The sequence below is a fragment of the Gallus gallus genome, chromosome 5 (assembly GCF_016699485.2).
Source record: "Gallus gallus isolate bGalGal1 chromosome 5, bGalGal1.mat.broiler.GRCg7b, whole genome shotgun sequence".
NCBI classification, from domain to species: Eukaryota; Metazoa; Chordata; class Aves; order Galliformes; family Phasianidae; genus Gallus; species Gallus gallus.
Window position 1 is genome coordinate 457,067 of NC_052536.1, and position 20,715 is coordinate 477,781.

The 20,715-nt window shown below is 46.4% G+C and overlaps 4 protein-coding genes across 4 annotated transcripts; 1 reads left to right on the forward strand and 3 right to left on the reverse strand.

Moving 5' to 3' along the window:
* Window positions 1–841: 841 nt before the first annotated feature.
* OLFR4 (olfactory receptor family 5 subfamily J member 2) lies at window positions 842–1,780 on the reverse strand. Its single transcript, NM_001031543.2, has one exon. It carries the CDS (start codon window positions 1,778–1,780, stop codon window positions 842–844), a length of 939 nt encoding a protein of 312 aa, NP_001026714.2.
* A 5,440-nt stretch (window positions 1,781–7,220) lies between these two features.
* Window positions 7,221–10,546, reverse strand: OR8D4 (olfactory receptor, family 8, subfamily D, member 4). The gene is made up of 2 exons (XM_040701923.1): window positions 7,754–10,546; window positions 7,221–7,333 (listed from the first exon to the last, which is right to left on the reverse strand). The coding sequence occupies exons 1-2, from the start codon at window positions 8,589–8,591 to the stop codon at window positions 7,221–7,223; spliced, it is 951 nt and encodes a 316-aa protein (XP_040557857.1). The 5' UTR covers window positions 8,592–10,546.
* Window positions 10,547–10,751: 205 nt separating this feature from the next.
* LOC428816 (olfactory receptor 1019-like) lies at window positions 10,752–14,158 on the reverse strand. The gene has a single exon (XM_040701491.1). It carries the CDS (start codon window positions 12,148–12,150, stop codon window positions 11,137–11,139), a length of 1,014 nt encoding a protein of 337 aa, XP_040557425.1. The 5' UTR covers window positions 12,151–14,158; the 3' UTR covers window positions 10,752–11,136.
* A 2,088-nt stretch (window positions 14,159–16,246) lies between these two features.
* Window positions 16,247–17,206, forward strand: LOC101751605 (olfactory receptor 1009-like). The gene has a single exon (XM_040701924.1). The coding sequence runs from the start codon at window positions 16,247–16,249 to the stop codon at window positions 17,204–17,206; it is 960 nt and encodes a 319-aa protein (XP_040557858.1).
* Window positions 17,207–20,715: the final 3,509 nt, after the last annotated feature.

Here is a 20,715-nt window from a genome sequence, read left to right on the forward strand (position 1 = left end):
CTTGGCTTATTAACCTTATTAATTCCCCTCCCACTACACTGAAACTTTGACCTGTGCTCGCTCAGAGGTTTGCAGGAGCCGTCATCCAGATGCCAACACATCTATCAGCAGCTGTGTGCCAAGCAGGGTGGGATGTCCAGGCTTCTCTCCAGCCCTTCTGTATAATGGAACTATTTACACTTTCCTACCAAGATCACATCTGCCCAGGTTAGGCCTAAGGAGGAGAAATGCTGATTCCAACTCATAGAATCACAGAATCACCATGGTTGGAAAAGGCCTCCAAGGTAATCCAGTCCAACTGTCCATGGCATGCTGCTAAACTCTGTGGGAACTTGAAAGCTTCTGTGCCATAATTTGGCATTTCTCTGGTATAGGCATTTGTCTTCTAAAGCCAACAACAGCATGTCCCACAATCCTTCATTTACTGAGCGGGGGCTACAGTTTGATATTACTTCTAATTTGAGCTAGGGGTTGATGAGGACATCACTAACAAATGTGTATGTGAACGCGAAGGACTATGTTGTTATTACATAGGTAAATACATAGTATGTATGCAATTCTATGCATACATATGTTTGCGTGGGTGTCATTTGCCCCCCGTAGGACCAGAGACCTCCAAGAAGTCCTTTCTGCTCAAAATGATCCCACCCCTGCTCAAGGCAGGGCTGACCTCACAGCCAGGCCAGGCTGCTCAGGGCTCATCAGGGCATATTTTGAATATCTCCACGGTCAGAGCCTCCACAGCCCGAGATGAATCCCTGTAGCTGGGTTGCCTGACACCTGCCCTGTGATGCTCAGTGCACTTGTGGTTTTCAGGGTCTTCTTCAGCTCCTCTTTCCGCTCAGACCCTAACTGTGATCCTTTCTACCACCCTGCTCAGAGCACCCTTCACCTCCTGGTTCCTCAGGCTGTAGATGAGCGGGTTCAGCATCGGAATCACCACCGTGTAGAAGACAGAGACCACCTTATCCGTGTTGAGGGAATAACTAGAGCTGGGCCGCAGGTACGTGAATATTGTTGTTCCATAGAGCAGGGTGACAGCCGTCAGGTGGGATGCACAGGTGGAGAGGGCTTTTTGCCTGCCTTCAGCTGAACGGATCCTCAGGATGGCACAGGAGATGAAGATGTAGGAGACCAGGATGCTGGTGACGGTGCTGAGTTCAATGATGCCAGCTAGGGAGAAGAGGATCATCTCACTGATGTAGGTGCTGGCACAGGATAGGGCCAGGAGGGGAGGAACATCACAGAAGAAGTGGTTTATGATGTTGGAGCCACAGAAGGGCAGCCTGATGATGAAGGTCGTCTGTATAACGGCATTGAGGATGCCCCCGATGTAGGACCCTACCACTAACTGCATGCACTGTCTGCGAGTCATAATGGTTGAGTAGAGCAATGGGTTGCAGATGGCAACGTACCGGTCATATGCCATGACAGCCAGCAGGAAGCACTCCGTGGTCACAAAGACAATGTAGAAGAAAGTTTGGCCTGTGCAGCCAGTGAAGGAAATGGTCCTCCTCTCTGACAGGAAGTTCACCAGGGTTCTGGGGGCAATCACGGAGGAGAAGCAGATGTCGACCACCGAGAGGCTGCTGAGGAAGAAGTACATGGAAGTGTGGAGCCTGGGGTCACCTTGGATGAGGATGATTATCCCCAAATTGCCTGAAAGGGTGATGACGTAGATGAGCAGAAACACCACAAAGAGGGCTGCCTTCATCTTGGGATGATCACTCAGGCCCACAAGAATGAACTCTGATGCCAAGGTGTGATTCCCTTCCGCCATTCAGGGCCTCCTATCTACCAAGGGGAAGAACACAAAGACATAGGACAGTGGAAATTATGCCTTTTATTATGGTTATTATTTTTTTTAAGCTGAAATCTGATAACTTGATGATTCACACCATATGCTGCTGGGGCACCCAGATCAATCATTTCTAGGGTACTAGGAGAGGCTGGGCTGCACGTTGACTATGAGAAGTTAGCCAGCTGGGCTGGGCTCCGCTTTCTTCTCCAGGCCAAGGGAAGAGGAGGCCCCTTCTAAAGTGAAGGCATCCCAGGTCTCCTAAACGCCCCTCCCAGCCTGCAGCGAGGCACTGCTGAAGGCATCTCACTTCTCTAACTGTATGGGTCTTAGGGAAGGTCTGTTTCTTTCTCAGGATCTTATTTTGAAACCTCCAGGTTGATGAGATCAAGGGATAGAGCAGCAGACAACAGACTTCTGTCCTCGACTTCTTGTGATTATGACTCCCTCTGAGTTTGTTTCCCTTCCTTCCCACCTCAAACAGACTATAAAGCACCCAGAACAGGAAGGCCTGGAATTCAGGAGGAGATTCGGTCTACAAGTAGTAGTTTGGAGCAAAGGTAAACTGATGCACTGATGGCATTCATCACACCTTATGTTTGCAGGAACAGGCTGGGGGATGAAACCTGATTTGCAGATGTAATTGAAGTGTTGGGACACGGAGCTATGTGTGTTTGTGAATATGAGCCAGCTGTGGTGTAGCGATTGCAGCCAGGTAGAACTGGGGTCCATCGTGCCCTGGAACACAGGGTAGCACCCGGTGCCTTTCCCAGTGTGCTCAGGCAGCAGCATCCAACTGAATTGCTCCTCATTTCCAGGTGAGAACAAGGTATGGCTCGCAGATTTGGCAAAAGGGAGGGAAAAGGCCCAGGCTGGATGTGGCTCTGGGCAGCCTGGTCTGGTGGTTGGCGACCCTACACATAGCAGGGGGTTGAAACTGGATGATCATTGTGGTCCTTTTCAACCCACCGGGCCATTATATGATTCTACGATTCTAAAAAACGTGGGGAAAACATGGGGGAAAAGTAGAGCCTCTGTAAAAATTCACTGCTTTAATTGGCAGTCTACAGAGGAAAGCCTTCACGGAGGAAGGTTTGTGGCACAGCAAAGCATCCTGGTGATGAGGACACCACAAAACTTCTCCTATCCCATTTCCAGAGGGCAAAGCTCATCTCCCCCCAGCAGCTCCCACTGCTCACCTTGGCCAGGGAGGAGACCATGGAGCTGTGCTGATCCAGGCTCACGTATTTCCAGCTGTCTTAATTTAGGCTCCTATCCAAGCTATTCACCTTAGCGAGTAGGGGAGACATAGGTTTCTGTTCCTGATAACATGAAGGTTCAGAATAGAATCATCACAAATTTACAGGAGCGAAGGTGAGGATCAGTCTTACCCCGTCAGATGAATGCTGGGATCAGAGCAGCCATTGCAGAGTCCTTCTCCGTCAGCTGGATGTATACACGCTTTATTTCAGGCTTAGTGTGTGAGTTAATCTCCCCTTGAGAGTGTTCTCCTCTGCCGTAATTTCAGATCCAAATATGCTTTTGAGTTCAAAGTACTGACGTGCACCTCAGCAGAAATATTTCACCTTTAACTAGCACAGAGGAGCGAGCCATTAGCTGCTCTAAATAGCAGCCTCCCCAAAGGTCGTGTTGCTGCAGTGATTCATACCAGGGGATGGTCCCCATGGAGCACACCCTGACCATTCAGCTCACACCTCCCTGTAGATGGAGGCCACTCCTTTGACTGTTTGCAAAGGCTTTTCCATTTGGGATGTAATCTGGGGCGTTACAACTTGAAGCCATCCTCCCCGTTCCCAGATAAAGAACATGTCTCCCAAGCTTCCAAGTGCCTTGTGCATATTTCCATTGAGTGATACTCTTTGATTGCCTTTACACGGACTTCTGCAAGTCCTTGTGGTCAGCAAGAGGTGTTTGTCCTCGCCGTGGCCACAGATTGCCATTATCTACAATGAAATGAAGAGCATTACAGTGAAGTTGGTGGTTTTGTCCCATGGAAAGGACCATAAAGACTTGTAAAGCCCATTGCACTCCTAGCTGGAGTAGACATACCTGGACATTTTCCCAGCACATCAGCCTCATCCTGAGTGTGTCAGGGAACACTTGCCCTCATTTCTCCAGTTGGTTTCAGCTGCTGTGAAGGCTTTTTTCAGCACTGATGTTCACCTGAACTTCATAGACCCCGTCAGGTCTGGAATAAGTAGAGAACTCATTTGAAATCTAATTGACCATGCTGATAAGCAGTCAGACAGGGGTCGAATATGAGGTCAAAGAGCAAGCTTTCCCTTTGATATCATTCTGGACTTCACCACATGCATTGTTTCCATCTATCTTCAGCAGATTAGGGGAAGGGAAGCCTATATTCATTAACATTTGTTCTGATAATACTCCTACTCCATACTAAAGATTTCTTCTGCACAAGTATCCTTGGCAAGGATGTTTTCATATAGTGGCAAGTTTTGCTTCTGTCACTTACTGCTACTTTCCTTTGACGTTGCCTCTACCCCAATCTCTCTATAAGAAATTCACAGTCATTGACTTAAAAAAGCATTTTTCCACCATCCAGCTTGCTGCATAACTTCAGAGAAGTGAATTTATTCTTAATCTTTATTCTTTATCTTCTTTTCTCTCTTGATTCCACGTGGTGTCGGATGACCACACACAGATGTCTCTCCCAGAGGCTATTTCTTGTCTGCACCATTTATTACTTTCCAGTTTAGACAGTTGGGATAAGCTGCCAACAGCCTCACTGGGCGTACCACCCCAGGTCAATCTCTATTGCTTTTTCTATGCTTCCTTTAGTGATTTCAAGAGAGACAGAGATGAGGAGCTATTAATGCCTTAACTCTTGAGATGGGCTGTCTTCTGGGAGCAGGAGCATACTAAGATCAGCAAGTGATGTTATTGAGAAACAGCCCCTCTCAGAGGCAGCATCTCAACACCTCGTAATTATGGAAGTACTCCAGCTGGAAAGATTCACCAAAGTTCTCCAAATCAGCAACAGGGAACCAGCACCGATGTACGTGTAAAACTGTGTATTTGTGTGCAGTGTACGCTATAAACCATTATAGATATCTACCTAATTGGAACATCTGCATTGCAAATGAGTCTAACATGGTCTGTGAAGATCGACATCTTTGTTAATTTGGAAAAACTGGGCTTCAACTTCCCTCTCTACACCTTTCTGTCTGTATTATCACTTAAGTTTATATATTAAATTAAATCACTATGTAAATTTCAACTTGCCCAGTCATGATGATCTGTCGTGATATTTGGAGTGCTTCCACTGCATCTTTACATGGTAATGGTAGTACCATACTGAAGCTTTGGAAAATATGCTTGTGATGGCCAAGAAGAAAATAATTCAGCCTTGAAAGTCATAGGGAACATTCAACCAAACTCAAAAATAAGACGTTGCCAGCATCCTGAAGACAGTAGTTATAACATCAAATCAGTAATTGGAGGACATACTATGGGAAAAAGTTCTTCAAAGGAGGAATGCATTCCTAGGCTGAGCTTGAATAGGAGCTGCTGTAGCACTGTGGCAAAATAGAATCCTTCCTGCATTTAGGCAACAGGCTTTCTTGCTTGTGTCATTTTATGTCTTTTTTAGGGGCTCCTTCAGCTGTACCAAAGTGGGTTCTCTTTACAGTAAGAGGAAGCAGTGACTTACACAGATTCTTTTTCTCTCACTTTGGAGATGACAATCAATGCAAGTATTAAAAAAGGTAGTGTCTTCTTTTGTTGTAAAGAAAAGCACCATTTCCAGTTGGCAGCATAATAGGACTGTAAGTCAATAACAAAACAGCCTTTGGAATCAGTAGATTTTAAAATTTATTCAGTTTTCAAGAAAGACTCTTATCTTAATTGTAGTATATTTAAGTTGCATTGATGTACCAGAGCTCCTAAAGATGTGCATTGTGAATCTACCAATGCGAATTTGCCCACTGTAAGTAATATATAATAATTAGATAAACACAATTTTAAGACCAGAATAGCAATTAAAAGCCAAAGGAGAACGTCTGAATGGCATTACAGTCAGTAATCTGTGACTTTTCCTTGCTCTGGGTCTACGTGCACATCTATGAGGCTGCTCTGAGCCATCTTATAAGAACAAATCACAGGATCAGCTGAACACTACCAATTAAAAGCTCTAAAAGTGCACGATGACTTGAGGCTTCCTCTTTAAAGCTGAATCATATTCTCCATTTTGAGGTTTGCTAACTTAGAACTTTCCTGGAATCCTTTGCAGTAACAATCATACCATCTACAGGCATTTGTTCCATCATGTGAGAGTTCCCTTGCAACTCATCTGTGATCTGTGGGAGCTCACAATAAATATTTATTGAAGGAGCCATTTAGATGGGCTAAGCATATAACTGTAGGTAGGAGAGGATCTATTTTTTTTTTTTTCTTGTTATTTTTACTATTCTCTTCTTTGTGAAGGTCCAGTCCAGGAAAGAAAATGTTTATGACAGCTAACTATACAGTCCATGTTTTCATCCTCCTGGGATGAAAGCCTAAGCATGTAGCTCCCTCTCCTTGAGGTATTTCTGCTGATATATATGCTAATGCTCCTGGGAAGATTGGCATGATGGCTCTGGTTGGGACCAATCAGAGTTTGCACACTCCCATGTACTTCTTCCTCAGCCACTTATCCCTTGTGGACCCTACCCTTAGTCCATAACCACCACACCCAACATGCTGGGCCCTTGGCCTCAAGGAACAAAGACATTTCCTTTGACTGAGCAGCAAAACTTTAGAGCTTAATGGTCTTTGGGATTGTTGAGTGCTGCCTCATGGCTATCATGGCATATGACCACTACACCGTGATCTGTAACCCACTGTGCTACATGGTCCTGCTGCCTAAGGAGGCCTGTGTCCAGCTGATCTCAATGGCCTATGTCCTCTTTACACAGTGATATACAACAGTTTCACATTTGGGGATCTTTCGGGAAGTCCAACATTACCAAGCATTTCTTCTGTGACCTCAACCTCTTGCTAAAGCTCATCAGGGAGAGGGTAATCCTTGCTTTCGTTAGCATAAACAGGATTAGCCCTAGTGGAATCGTGGTGGTCTCATGCCTCTGTGTCCTCTCCTAGTGTTCTGAGGATGCACTCCACACAGAGCAGGTCCAGAGCCTTCAACCCATTTCCCCTTGTTCTATCACAACAGACCCTGCTAAAGATTTGGTCCTCTTCTTTCCAGTATCTCCCCTTTAGATTTGAAAGACCACTATCAGGTCACCTCGGAGCCTTCTCTTCTCCAGCTTGAACAGCCCCTTGGTGCAAAACTACTGTTATGCAGCTGATCCGCATGAAGTCTTTGCTAAAATGCCTTGATCCAAGCACAAAACCTTACACTTTGCTTTGTTGAACCTCATGAGGTTCACAAGGCCCAACTTTAGAGTTTATCAAGGTCTTGCTGGATGACATCCCTTCCTTCTGCCATATCAGCCGCGCCACTCAGCTTTGTGTCATCCACAAAGTTGCTTAGGGTGCACTCGATTCCATAATCTATGTCACGGATCAAGATGTTAAAGATTACGGGATCCAAGACAGACCCCTGGGGGACACTGCACATTATCAGGCTCAACCCGGGCATAAACCAATTACTGCTACCCACTGGCTGCAGCCTTTCAAGCAATTTGTTATCCACGGAGTAGTTCACCCTTTAAATCCATATTGCTCCAATTTAGAGGTAGGGACTTGGTGGGGGGACTGTGTCAAAGGCCTTGACATCTCAGATTCTAGGCTGTGGTGACAGCTTGGCCTATGCTTTCCTGAGCAGAACCAACTCCAATTTTCAGCATATTGAAGAGGGTTTGGAAATCAGTACTTTCTTTAGGTGCTTTCTTTTGTTCCATGGGTCAAAAGCAGACAGGAACAAGTTGTCTGATTAGTGAGAACCAACCAAAGCGTGTCAGCTTGACTTACAGAAAGCTCTTCCAGCAGGCCTGAGCTCCAGGCTCTTGTCATCCAGATGGTTAAGGCTATTTCCATCACAACAGATGACACTCCCCTTCTCAGGGCAGAAAGTGTTCTTTGGAGACCAACCACCCTTCAAGGAGATGAAGATGGTCACGCTGGTGATGAGCATGTTGAAGCCAACCACAAGAAACATCGCAATCTCATTGGTGGTGGGGTCTGTGCACGAGATGGCGTAGAGCGGGGGACCGTCACAGTAGAAGTGATTGATGATGTTGGGACCACAGAAGGACAGCTGCAGTGCAAGCCCTGTGTGAATGGTGGCATTCACAACCCCGACAAGGTATGAGCCAGCAACCAGCAGCACACAAACTCTGCTGGACATGGAGAAGACATAGAGCAGAGGGCTGCAGATGGCCACGTAGCGGTCATATGCCATTGCGGCCAAAAGGTAGCACTCTGTGGTGGCAAAGACAGCGTAGAAATAAAACTGTGCCAGGCATGCAGAGTGGGAAATGACTTTCTGTGATGCTGGGAGGTCTGAAAGCACTCGAGGAGTGATTGTGGAGGAATAGCAGATATCGAGGAAGGACAAGCTGCTCAGGAAGAAGTACATAGGGGTGTGAAGCCGGGAGTCCAGCCTGATCAATGTGATCATGCCCACATTGCCTAGCAGAGTGATCAGGTAGATCAGCAAGAAGCCCATAAAGAGAACAGCCTGGATGGCCCTCTTTTCAGAGAATCCCAAGAGCACAAATTCAGTGATGGAGCTGTGATTTCCCTTGGCCATCATCACAACACAGTTGCAGTTGGAAAGCAGAGATGTGGAGAAACACAAAACCAGCATGTTTCCTTTTTGCACCACAGTCCAAGATCAAAGGAATTGTCTTTTTAACAGGGAACATAAAGCATGCAGGCTGCAACCAAATTAAAACAGATTCAGTGTCTCAAAACACACTCTAAAGTAAGCAACGTGAATCGTGCAATTTGTTTGTTTTAATCCAGTCATATTTTGGTTTGGTAATGTCACTTTGCAAACTGAAAGTTGTGTTCTGCTTGTTAAAGTCTGTCACTCTTTAGATCCGAAGAGATAACCAAAACAATTAAATCTATTTTTTTTTTTTTTTAAGAAGAAATGTGTCAGAAGAGAAAAAGCACCAGTGAGACAAGGATACATTTTTAGAGGCTTTCGTTTAGGAATGTCAGAGGAAAGTTCTCCTTTCTTCCCTTCCTTTCCATGGAGAAGGTGGGAACAACTCCAAAGCTCTTTGAAATGGGAGGTGTAGTGTAAAAATTAACACTCTCTCCCCTTTTCTGTCTAGCGTTGATAACATTCCTGTGAAAATACTGAACTGAGAAAGGCAAGAGAAAGGATTATCAAGATCAGTACCACTGGAAGCCCCAGCAATGGAAGGTGAATGCAGAGAGCAAGCTACTGAGAATGCAGCTTAAGAAAATTATCACAGTACTAAGCCTATGTCTTCCCAAAAGAGAAGCTAGTTAGGTGGTGGCAGGAATTGCTCACTGAGAAATCCATTGCACACAATGTCAAACTCTACCCCAGGAAAGGAGTGTTCTGCGCATGGGAAATTCAGTGCATAAGCCCTTCTCTGACTGATACATGAGTCTCTTCAGTCTGGATTTAGGGAAACTGGGGCTTCACAGACCTTTTTATTCCTTTCCAGGATTTGAAACTGCACTTCCCACTCAGTTTTCCTCACGTGCAGCAGAACCATTGGCCATGTGGCCAGAAGTGCTGCAGGTGCTTGCTGCCCTGGAGCCTGCCAAATGGAGCTCTGACCGTCCAATGCCCGCTGCTGGCTCTCTAACACATCTCTAACAAGCATGGCTTTGGACTGCCAGTGCCTCGGCTCCTGCAAGCCTCCTGCCTTTTGCTTACTGTGCGATTACAACAAAGCCAGGCACTGTAATTAGCTGAGACTGTGGGATTTTCCCTAGTGCTAGCAGCTGCCTTCAGCTTAGAAAAGCTGTTTCGGAATCCCTGGGCTGTGTTCGAGAGACTCTGACCTTGGGCAAGCAATTACCATACTAAGAGGCTCCTGACAAAGTCCTCCCTTTCGTGACAGCTCAGCTCTCCATGGGGCCCTCTGGCTGACACTGGGCGATGCTCCCCAACTCACCTGTTGGCTCATATCTCAGAACCCTTCCCAGTTTATGGAGGCACAAAGCTGAGACTTGTTCTCACCTACACCTACAGCCGACTTGAGAAATAAGTCCGTGTCTCCCCTCGTGTGTGTGAAAGGCAAGAACGACTTGTGAGCTATAAAGGGCATCAACCCTTCACCGAGAGAAGCTGTTGTTTATATGATGCTTTCCTTAAAAAGTGTGGCCGATTCCTCCCCCTGGATTGATCATGACAGAGATTTCTCTGGGGAGGTGATAACTTTGGAGACTTTTTTTTTTATTTAGGAGATGCGCACTGAAAAGTAAACATGACCTAATTCAGCAAGTTAACCAAAAGTCTTCTTCCTCCTTCTTTTCAGGTGTGATTTGTGTCATAAACACACGGGGAAACAAAAAGAAATCGATGTAAGCATTTGCGAAGGACTCCCCAGCGTCATCAGCATGGGGAGCCGCAGCTGTCCTTGGTGCTGAAACCAACCCGTCAGAGCAGCCCCCGAGGGTGACGGCTCCGGACAAACTCCACGTTTGCCATTGCTCCGTGTCTGCCCATCGGCCCCAGCTGCCAAGCAGCAAGTGGAGAACAATGTAAATTTTTTTCCAGAAAAGAAATTTCCCCCATGGTGAGGACGTTTGACATAGGTCAGATGAATCAAAGTCTCCACACGCATGGTCGTCTCCATAAGGGGAACTGGCGGTGACTAACCCGGATAGGAAAGCCTGCAATTAGAATTGGTGACTTCTGCTCTGAGATGACTCAAGCCTCGTTTCATGAGCCTGCAAGCAAAAGTTACTACTTAGCTGCAGCTGGGATGGAAAAGACGCTCTGCCTGGGCTGCCGTTGGACAAGACAGGCAAAATAATGCATCAGGTTTATTGAAGGAAAGCATAACCTTAGTCAACAACTTAGAACATTTTAAATAACATTGTGAAAATTTACCCTGAGACATATTTTTAATTAATATAGAGAATGTATCATTATTGTGTTGGTATTTATTATAAGTTCATCTCCCTGTGCAGGTATGTGCAGTACTCATAATATCTTTTCCTTTGAAAGATTCACCAACAGTGGAAGAGTTTCTACTACTGCTATTCTTTCTATACTTCATCCTACCAAAAATCAAAATTACAGGTCATTCATTCTTCAATGAACAAAACCCTTGGAAAAACATGATCCACACAATGCCCAGCCCAAGGTGAAATATCTTCTTCTCAAGGAACGTGCAGGAGTGTGCCATGCCCTCGTTACATCAGGTGTCCAGTGTGTTTCTTCTGCTCCATCTGCTGTGATGTGTGGCACCCCTTCGAATTTGGTTGGAGGGAGAGTGATGACAGTGGACGCAGGAGGGGACCTTCCTCACGGCTCTGCTCAGGGCATTCCTCACCTCTGCGTTCCTCAGGCTGTAGATGAAGGGGTTGATCATGGGGGTCACCACAGTGTAGAAGATGGAGGCTGTTTTCCTTTCCTCTTCTGCATGACTGGAGAGGGGATGGAGGTACAAGAAAGCTGCAGAGCCACAGAAGAGGGTGACGGCAGTGAGGTGTGAGGTGCAGGTGAAGAAGGCTTTGTGCCGGCCCTCCACAGAGCGGATGCTGCAGATGGTGAGCAGGATGAAGGTGTAGGAGACAAGGATGGCCAAGACTAAGGAGGCAATGATGAAGCCAGCACACGAGAGCATCAAGACCTGGTTGAGCCAGGTGTCAGAGCACGAGAGCTGCAGGAGGGGTGGGATTTCACAGTAGAAATGTCTCAGCACATTTGGCCCGCAGAAGGACAGGTGGAGGAGAGCTGTGGTGTGCACCAGGGCGTTCAGGCTGCTGGCCATGTAGGAGCCCACCACCAGCTGCACACAGACCCTGTGGGACATGACAACCAAGTAGTGCAGAGGCCAGTGGATGGCCACGCAGCGGTCATATGCCATGATGGCCAGAAAGAAGGCTTCCGTGGTGATGAATACTAAATAGAAGAAGAGCTGCGTGAGGCAACCATGGAAAGAAATGACTTTCTGCCCAGCGAGGAGGCCCAGCAGCAGCTTTGGAGTTATGGATGAGGAGTAGCAGATGTCCAGGAATGAGAGGTGGCTGAGGAAGAAGTACATGGGTGTGTGAAGATGAGGGTCGGTCCTGATGAGGACGATCATCCCGAGGTTCCCCATCAGAGTGGTGATGTAGATGAGGAAGAAAACCACAAAGAGCAGCTCCTGCATAGTGGTGAAGCCCAAGAGGACAAACTCTGTCACGCCAGAGTGGTTTCCCCCTGCCATGCTCCTGGTGCCAGTGCTTACTGGCAGAAAAAATTACAGTTCTTCTCTGTGGGGAGAAGTCAATATGATAGTATTGCACCTTTGTCTGCCACTTTCTTTAGTGTAGCATTCAACAGTTAAGACCCCCTGCCAAAGTGGATTTCTGACTCTCTAGTGATATGATTAGATACATTAAGGTGGATCCAAAGGATCCTAAGCATCCTTCTTTGCCATTCCATGAACTTACAGTTTCAAAAGAAAACCTCCCCTTCTAATCTGAATTATTAACCACTTTCATAACGATAGCTATCTGTGATAAAGGTGTATCTATCTCTCAAAATCTCAGTGAATAGACAAAAATCACTGTCTTCCCCTGATCCCAGCCTCAGATTCCTCAGTGCATTACGTAGCCAGCAGGGAAAGAGATCCCCTATTGCATATTTGCACACATATACTCATAAAATGATCTATAGCTTTTCACAAAGGGTGGAGAATCCTTCTTTTCCCTTGTTTGGCTGATTGCATTCTTGCACGTCCTCTTTTTCCAACCAAAATGAATCCATGATTCTATGGTTCCTGTGCCTCCTGGGTCTACCCCAGAAGGAACTTTCATCCAACATTTGGATTCAGAATTAAGCTTAGAATTCCAACACGCTGTGGTGCCTTCAAGAGGGACCTTAATTCCCAGTACTGCTTAGTGGCAGGACTCCTGCTTCTGCAAGGAAATAAGCATTCTGTTAAGAAAACCCTTCCCTGGTCTGTTGGCCCACGGATTCCCTTGTTTTCTTTGCAGCTTATCTGTGAACGCACGCACAGCTCTTTGTGTCATTCCTTCTCAGAGATGCCCATCAGAGCTCGCATCTGGGTTTCCCTGCTCTGCATGAGGAATCAGAGCTTGCTTTGATCTAAATTCCACCTGTGCTCTGCTCCTTCTGAGCCCGGCCAGATGGCACTCACGTAAGGTTACACCAGCACCAGGCTTAGAGATGTTCTTGAATATCCATTGTCCTCTTCCTTCTCTTTTTTCAAACGTGTTACACGCTTTTTATTGCATTAGTTTGCCTCAGTGCGGCAGAGATTCTCCACTCCTCCTCCCTATTGCCATGAGCCCAGGCACAGACAAAAACTCATCGGCTGTGTGCTGACAGAGGATCCTGCAAGGGATGTGCACAGCTTTCCCAGTGCTGGCAAAGACACTCAGCCTCACATCATCCAGCACACATCTGCCCCAAACGCTTTCAGAAAATCACCCTTTCTGGTCCGTTGCATTCTGCTTCCTTCTCAGAAGTGCACTCCCTGCTCCTGGCGCTGAAGCTGCTGTAAGGGCTCCATCGCTCTGTCTGCCACCAGAATGGAATCCTTTTGCATCCCCTGGTGTGACAGGCAGATATAAGTTTTACCCCACACCCACAGCATAAATTACCAAAGGTGCACTGGGGCGCCTCAAAAGCAGTCAGCTTTCCCCAAAGACCCTGCTTACCTGAATTTTCCATTTCTTCTTTAATATATTCTTGCACCATTGCTTCCCAGTAGGAAGAGCCCCTGAGCTGCTGCTTCCAGCAGCACTCCTGTGGTCACAGCACTCACAGTGTTGAAGGCTCATCCAAGGGCAGGATGCATCCCCACTATGCCGCGTGGTGGTCTCTGCTATTTCACATAGCACAGTATAAAGGGTGTTGGGTAATGGGTATGAACTCAAGTAGCTCTGTTGTGAACATATGCAACAGGGTGCATTAATTCCAGACAGCATATAAATTATTCTTTTTTTTTTTTTTTTTTTTTTTTTACTTCTGGGCACATACCCTGTGAGTCAGTGTCATTGAAATTTTACCACATGTACCTTATTTCTGCCCTTCTGATAAAAATAAACAAATAACATGATTTTCAAAAAAAAAAATAGAATAGAAAAGATGATATTTTCATGTGTTATCCACTGGAGATGATCTTCAGATATTCTACTCCATTATATTCTACTCCATTCATTCCATTCCATTCCATTCCATTCCATTCCATTCCATTCCATTCCATTCCATTCCATTCCATTCCATTCCTTTTTACTCCTTTCCACTCCACTCCACTCCACTCCACTCCACTCCACTCCACTCCACTCCACTCCACTCCACTCCACTCTATTCCCTGCCATGCCGTGCCATGCCATGCAATGCCATTCCATTTCTTTCCACTCCATTCCATTCAACTCATTTTTACTCCATTCCATTCTGTTCCATTCCATTCCATTCCATTCCATTCCTTGCCATGCCTTTCCATTCTGTTCTATTTCATTTGTTTTCATTCAACTCCATTCCATTCTATTCCATTCCATTCTATTCCATCCCATTCTATTCCATTCCACTTCTTTCTACTCCATTCATTTCATTCCATGCCATGCCATGCCATGCCATGCCAGTGCCATTCCATTTCTTTCTACTTCATTTCATTTTTTCCTTCCTTTCCATCCTATTCTGTTCCATTTGTTTTCACTCAACTCTATTCCATTCCATTCATTCCACTTCTTTCTACTCCATTCATTCAATTGCATTCTGTTCCGTTCCATTCAACTCTGTGCTCTTCCATTCTGTTCCATTCAATTTCTTTTACTCCATCCATCCTATTCCACCTACATTCCATTCCATTCCACCCCAGCACATTTCATCCCATTTTATTCCAATTAGTTCTATCCCACTCTATTCTATTCTAGGGAAATCTACTCGTTTTTGAATGAAATCCTTATGCCTGAAAAATGGATATCAGTATTTCTTCCCTTCTTTCATCCTCCATTTTACAGTCCTCCACCAGACCATCACTTCTTTCCACTTTAAAACATAACTGTATGATTGTTTCTTCAGGAAACTCAGCTCTCCCCATCAACCCTCTTGAAGCAGCTTCCCTTATGGCCAATGCTGCAGATGTGGTGAGGAGAGTCCTCCAACCAGCCAGCTTTACAGCACTGGTGGCCATCTTTGCCACAAGGACAAGGTGATGGCTCATCTTCAGCTGGGTGCTCACCACAGGCCTCATGTCCTTCTCTGACAAGCTGCTCTACAGCCCACTCTGGAGTCAGGGAAGTTCCCCTCCATGGCCAGGGCCTGGCATTGCCCCTTGTGGAGGTTCAGGTGATTCCCACCTGCCCATTTGGGTTGTCGTCTTGGACAGCAAAGAGCAAAACCAAAGGGAAAGGCAGAGGAGTTGGGAGCAAAGGTGCCACCTCAACATGCTGCTTGTTTCCTCCTGCTTTTGTTTGATTGCACTTCACTGCATTCTCAATATTCAACATGTCTTCTGAAACCTGAGAAGAACCTAAAGCATATAGGTCTGACTTATCAGTGAGCAGTTTCTGTGCCTCCAGCAGCAGCAGCTGCATCAGCCAGACACTTCCAAGTGCCTTGAAACTGCAAGGAGAAAGATGGAAAGATCTCTAGTGCCCAGGAGGATTACCCTCTCTGAGGAGCTGAGAAAGGTGATGTCAGCCCCAGTAAGAGGTGCATGGGCCATTGCACACATCCACGGGAGGAGAATAAAACCAGCAAGGTATCCCTTTGGGTGTCCTGAGGACAAGCACAGAGATGCTCGGTTTCTGGAGCCCAGATATAGACACAGGGGTGGCTGTTCGTCTCAGGATGGGTGTAGGAGTCCTGAACAGCATGACAAGAGGTGGGTGAAAGCATACAGTTATAAGATCGGGATTTCCCTTTTGTTTTGTGCATCCTGCAGGTTTTCGAGCTAGCTTCTAGGAAACCTTTCATTTTCATAACGAAGGGCTTTCATGAAAGCACAGAAATGGCAGAAATGGAACATTTACTATAGTATTTGCTTCCAATGACGCTGATTTTTTACAGATAGATTCTTTGCAAGTGCTGAAAGCTCACGATCACGTCCAAATCTTGGCAGGATTGAGAGTTGCTTGGCTGGAAGGGGCAGCAGGGAAGAGCAGAAAAGAAGACTTCCTTTCTATTTGCATGTGATACCTGCGATGTGTAGGGGCAACTCTACAACCTCTCTTCTAAGAATAATGCAGATGTCCTTATTTGTAACTCAGGAAAGACATCAGCCAATCCAGGTTTCCCACCACGGCCACGCCAGCTTCCAGCATTTCCAACCCTTGTTACCTCCACTGACCATGGGATGGACAAATCACTCCATGGTGACAGAGTTCACTCTTGCGGGGTTCGGTGATCGCCCTGAGCTGCAGGAAGTGCTCCTTGTGGTGTTCCTCACCATGTACTTCATCAACCTAGTGGGAAATGTGGGGATGATCCTCTTAATCCACTGTGAACCCAGGCTGCACGCCCCCATGTACTTCTTCCTAAGCCACCTGTCCCTCCTGGACATCAGCTTCTCCTCCAGCATCATCCCAAAGTTCCTCCTCAGCCTCCTGACAGGGAGCAGAACCATCTCCTATAGGGGATGTCTCACTCAGCTTTACTTCTACGTCATGTTTGGCACAGCAGAATCCTTCCTCCTGGCTGCCATGGCATATGACCGCTACGTGGCCATCTGCAACCCACTCCGGTACACAGTGGTGATGTCCCAGGGACTGTGCCTGCGCCTGGTGGTCAGCTGCTATGCTGCAGGGGCCCTCAACTCCGCCGTGCAAACGGTGGCCATGCTTCGCCTCTCCTTCTGTGCCTCCCACCGCCTGGACCACTTCTACTGTGAAGGAGCACTGCTCTTTGCCCTCTCGTGCTCTGACACCAGCATCAATGATGTCTTGATGCTCGTCTTTGCCAGCTGCACGGTGGGCACCACCAGCACGGCCACCCTGCTGTCCTACGGCTGCATCCTGGCCACCGTGCTGCAGACTCGCTCCCGCAGGGCCAGGCATAAGGCCATCTCCACCTGTACCTCCCACCTCTCGGTCACTCTCCTCTTCTACGGGGCGCTCGCCTTCATGTACATGCGGCCTGGAGCCAAAAGGTCAGTCAAGCTGGACAAAGTGGCTTCCATCTTCTACACTGCCATCACCCCCATGCTCAACCCCTTTGTCTACAGCCTGAGGAACCAGGAGGTGAGGGCTGCCCTGAGCAGGGTGAGGAGGAAGGCATTGCTCATGTGTCACAGACATCGGGGCAGCTTTTAGCTGGGCATGGCCAGGTTGTGATTTCCATGGAGAGGGCCTGGAGGAAAGGGAAGATGCTGGGGTGTTGAGGGGTCTGTCCTAGAAAAGGTGGGATGCAGCCAATGGTGGGAGAGCCTCACAACAGAGCAGTGTTGGTTGTTTTCAGGGTTACAGGGCAAAGCTGTAGTGACTGGCTGCAGGCTGGAATCAAAGAAGAAAAGCATCTGTTTATCCCCCCATCTCTTACTGACAAATTCCAGCCAACGTGAAGGGAAATGCCTTCTCTTTAGAAGGGATTGTTTTCCTCTTCTGGTGGACAGAAGCAGACCACCAAGGATGGAACCTCAGGGAAGCCTGAGCACTGCCACGTGGAATGCTTAAGAGAAGTTCAGTCAGAAGTCATCAATATTTGATAACAAGAACTCATTGTCACCTAACTCCTATGTTACATCTCAGGCACGCTCGTCAGTTCTGTTAGGGTATCCCTTTGTCATGTTTCTTTGAGTGTCCCTCAGAGAGATCAGCATGGAGGACAGCCCAATGCAGAACTCTGGAACCCACCTAGCAGCACTGATTCAAGTGGGGATTTCATTATTAAAGCTCAAAAGAGGAGGATGTCCATCAGAAAGGAAGCGTGGGCTTCGGGGACTTTGGGATTACCCTCCTTGAATGAGTCCCCAGAGAAGCCAGGCGAGATGCAATGCTGAGAGATGAGCACGGCCAGGCACTCAGAGATGGGGCAGAATGCAATTCTCACCAATTTCAGAGAATTGGACCTCCCACATAACTGAACTGAGAACAGCCAGAGAATGGACCGCTCCAGGAGGAGAATTTCAGCACCCTTTACTCCGTATAGAATATGTTGGCCATGCGGTGTGATTAGACACTCTATATCTTTCAATAAAAATCATGAGAGAGACGTTCTGGTGGTCTGTGTGCTTTGCATGGTGTTAATGTCCCTGCGGAACCCCTTCAACTGCAGCCTGAGGAACTGGGAAGTGAGGGATGAAGGGATGAACTGAGGAGGCTGGGAAATAGATGACGTGCTCCTTAAAAGAGGAAAATGGGGGATTGCACATCCCTGAAGGTGCATCTACAAGAAGAGAACCTATCTTTTCCTGTTTATGTTTGTATTCGTTGCTTTTCACAGCCTCTACAGGAGAATACAAGAAAGGAGCATAAGCACTTCAGATCCTGAAATGCTTTGTATGTTAGAAGTGTACTGATTTGCTCTTACTTGGACAAGGAGTTTTCAAATTCAAGAGGTAGGTGAGCCCGATCCCACACTTACTCTCCAATCCCAAATTCTAAATGAGAGAAAACACACTTATGAAACCCAACCAATATGCATGAACACCTATGCTAAAGCAATGAGCACCAACACATTCGAGGCCTGAGGTGTCCTTGAAAAGGTCCAAAGGTGAGAAGAAGTATAAGAAGCGTTCCCAGTTCCCGTCCTCTGAGTGTGGCTCTGCAACCCCACAGCCATGCCCAGCAGAATTTGGGGAGCAAGGCTGTGGTGACAGCTTGGCCTATGCTTTCCTGAAAGAAACCAACTCCAATTTTTAACATATTGAAGAGGGTTTGGAAATCAGTACTTTCTTTAGGTGCTTTCTTTTGTTCCATGGGTCAAAAGCAGACAGGAACAAGTTGTCTGATTAGTGAGAACCAACCAAAGCGTGTCAGCTTGACTTACAGAAAGCTCTTCCAGAAGGCCTGAGCTCCAGGCTCTTGTCATCCAGATGGTTAAGGCTATTTCCATCACAAGAGATTACGCTCCCCTTCTCAGGGCAGAAAGTGTTCTTTGGAGACCAACCACCCTTCAAGGAGTCATTGGCTTAACAAGCCCTTCTGGGGCTTACCAAGAAAGAGTCCTCCTCATCCTGAGAGCTTCTCTGCAGGCTTGGAGTCAACTGAATTCATCCTTCTTAATGAGCCCTGAGAGATTCATTAGTGGGGACTAACAAGAAAGAAACTTTCTTCCTTGTTAACAGCAAGGAGCTCCTCTACAGCCACTTTCTTTGTCAGACTTGGTCCAAAGACAATGAGGGTCACTGTATTGCTATGTGACACGGTCAGGGCAATCATTTGGGCATGGCTGATAGGAGTTGGATGCTAAGGAGTTTGGCACAAGATGTGATTTTTCCCCAAATCAAGCGCACGGAGTCTTTCCACTTGCTTCTATTTATGATCAAAAGTTTTCACTGTGTTCCTACCTCGTACATAAGTCACACCTACCTATTACATATTCATAGCATTATCTAGGTGTGAGTTATCATATTTGAATCTTCTGCTCTTGGGCATGGGTCTTTAGTGGTCTTCAGTGATCGTTTGGGGAGGTATCCCACTCCTCACTTGATCCATATTTGGGCTCAAGGGCACTTAGCCTTTTCTGATCAGTTACTGCTTTCTACACGTGCCTCAACCCGAGGATGCCTGTCCTTGTAGTACTTATTTATGTCCATCTTGGCTCCTTGAAGATAAACTTCCCACCTATGTTCCTTATCTAATTTAAGATACCCACATAATTCCCCACCTTTGACTAATAAACACTTTAAGGCTAACCTTGCCTGTGAAAGTGCCCCACTATTGTCCTGGGCTTGCTTTTAACTATTAAAACACCTTGTCTTGAAGCATTTGCAAGGCTTTCCACTGGCCATGGAAGATTGCATAGTAATATCCTATTCTCAAAAAGCCCTAGTTCGAGGTGCAAACAAAGCTTGAAATCCCCAACCTGTATGAACCATACTAGAGGGCCCATGCAAAATGTCCATATTTTCCAACCCTTTTATCTTTCCCCAGAATTTCGTAGATAGTGGACTCGTTCTTCATAATGGGCAAAGGGTTAAATCTCCAGTAGTAAATTGATGGTTAGGTGAGTTTATTTTTAAATTATCCATCTGATTTCCATCACTTAATACCCGAGCAATGGAAGAATAATAGTCTCACACTGAATTTAACCTCCTAAACCACCTCCAGTGTATTCTGAATTCCTACACTTACACCCCACTTCCATGGCTTGCCATATTTCAGTAAGATTCCAAACCCATTCTTGTCCAAAGCTTGTACAATTATATTTCACTTTACAATCTCTTTATGTATAACGGTCCCTTTCTCTGGACTAGGAATTATTCCTTCGTATGTTGGATTTTGACCTTATTCTGAACTTCCTTCCCATTGAAAACACCGTGAGACTTTCCCAACATGTGTCCATCCATCTCTTAAGGGCCCACTCTATGAGGTGAAGTGCCTTCTTGTTAACCTCCTATTACACTAAGAGCTCTCAATTCAGTGGTCTTCTCGGGGCTAAAACTCCCCCACTGAAATGGATCTTTACTTGACTTTGGCATTTATAGGCAGGTGGTGATACTGGTAATATTCTGTAACTTCCCAAATCCATGCATTCAGTGTAAGACCAGGTCGTTTTCCAGCCCACTGACCTTCAACATATAACACAGTGTAATTAGAACTCTAGCCTCTGCTAGCATCCTTCCAGGCTGGCAGATAAATCCAGTCTCCTGGTTTAAAAT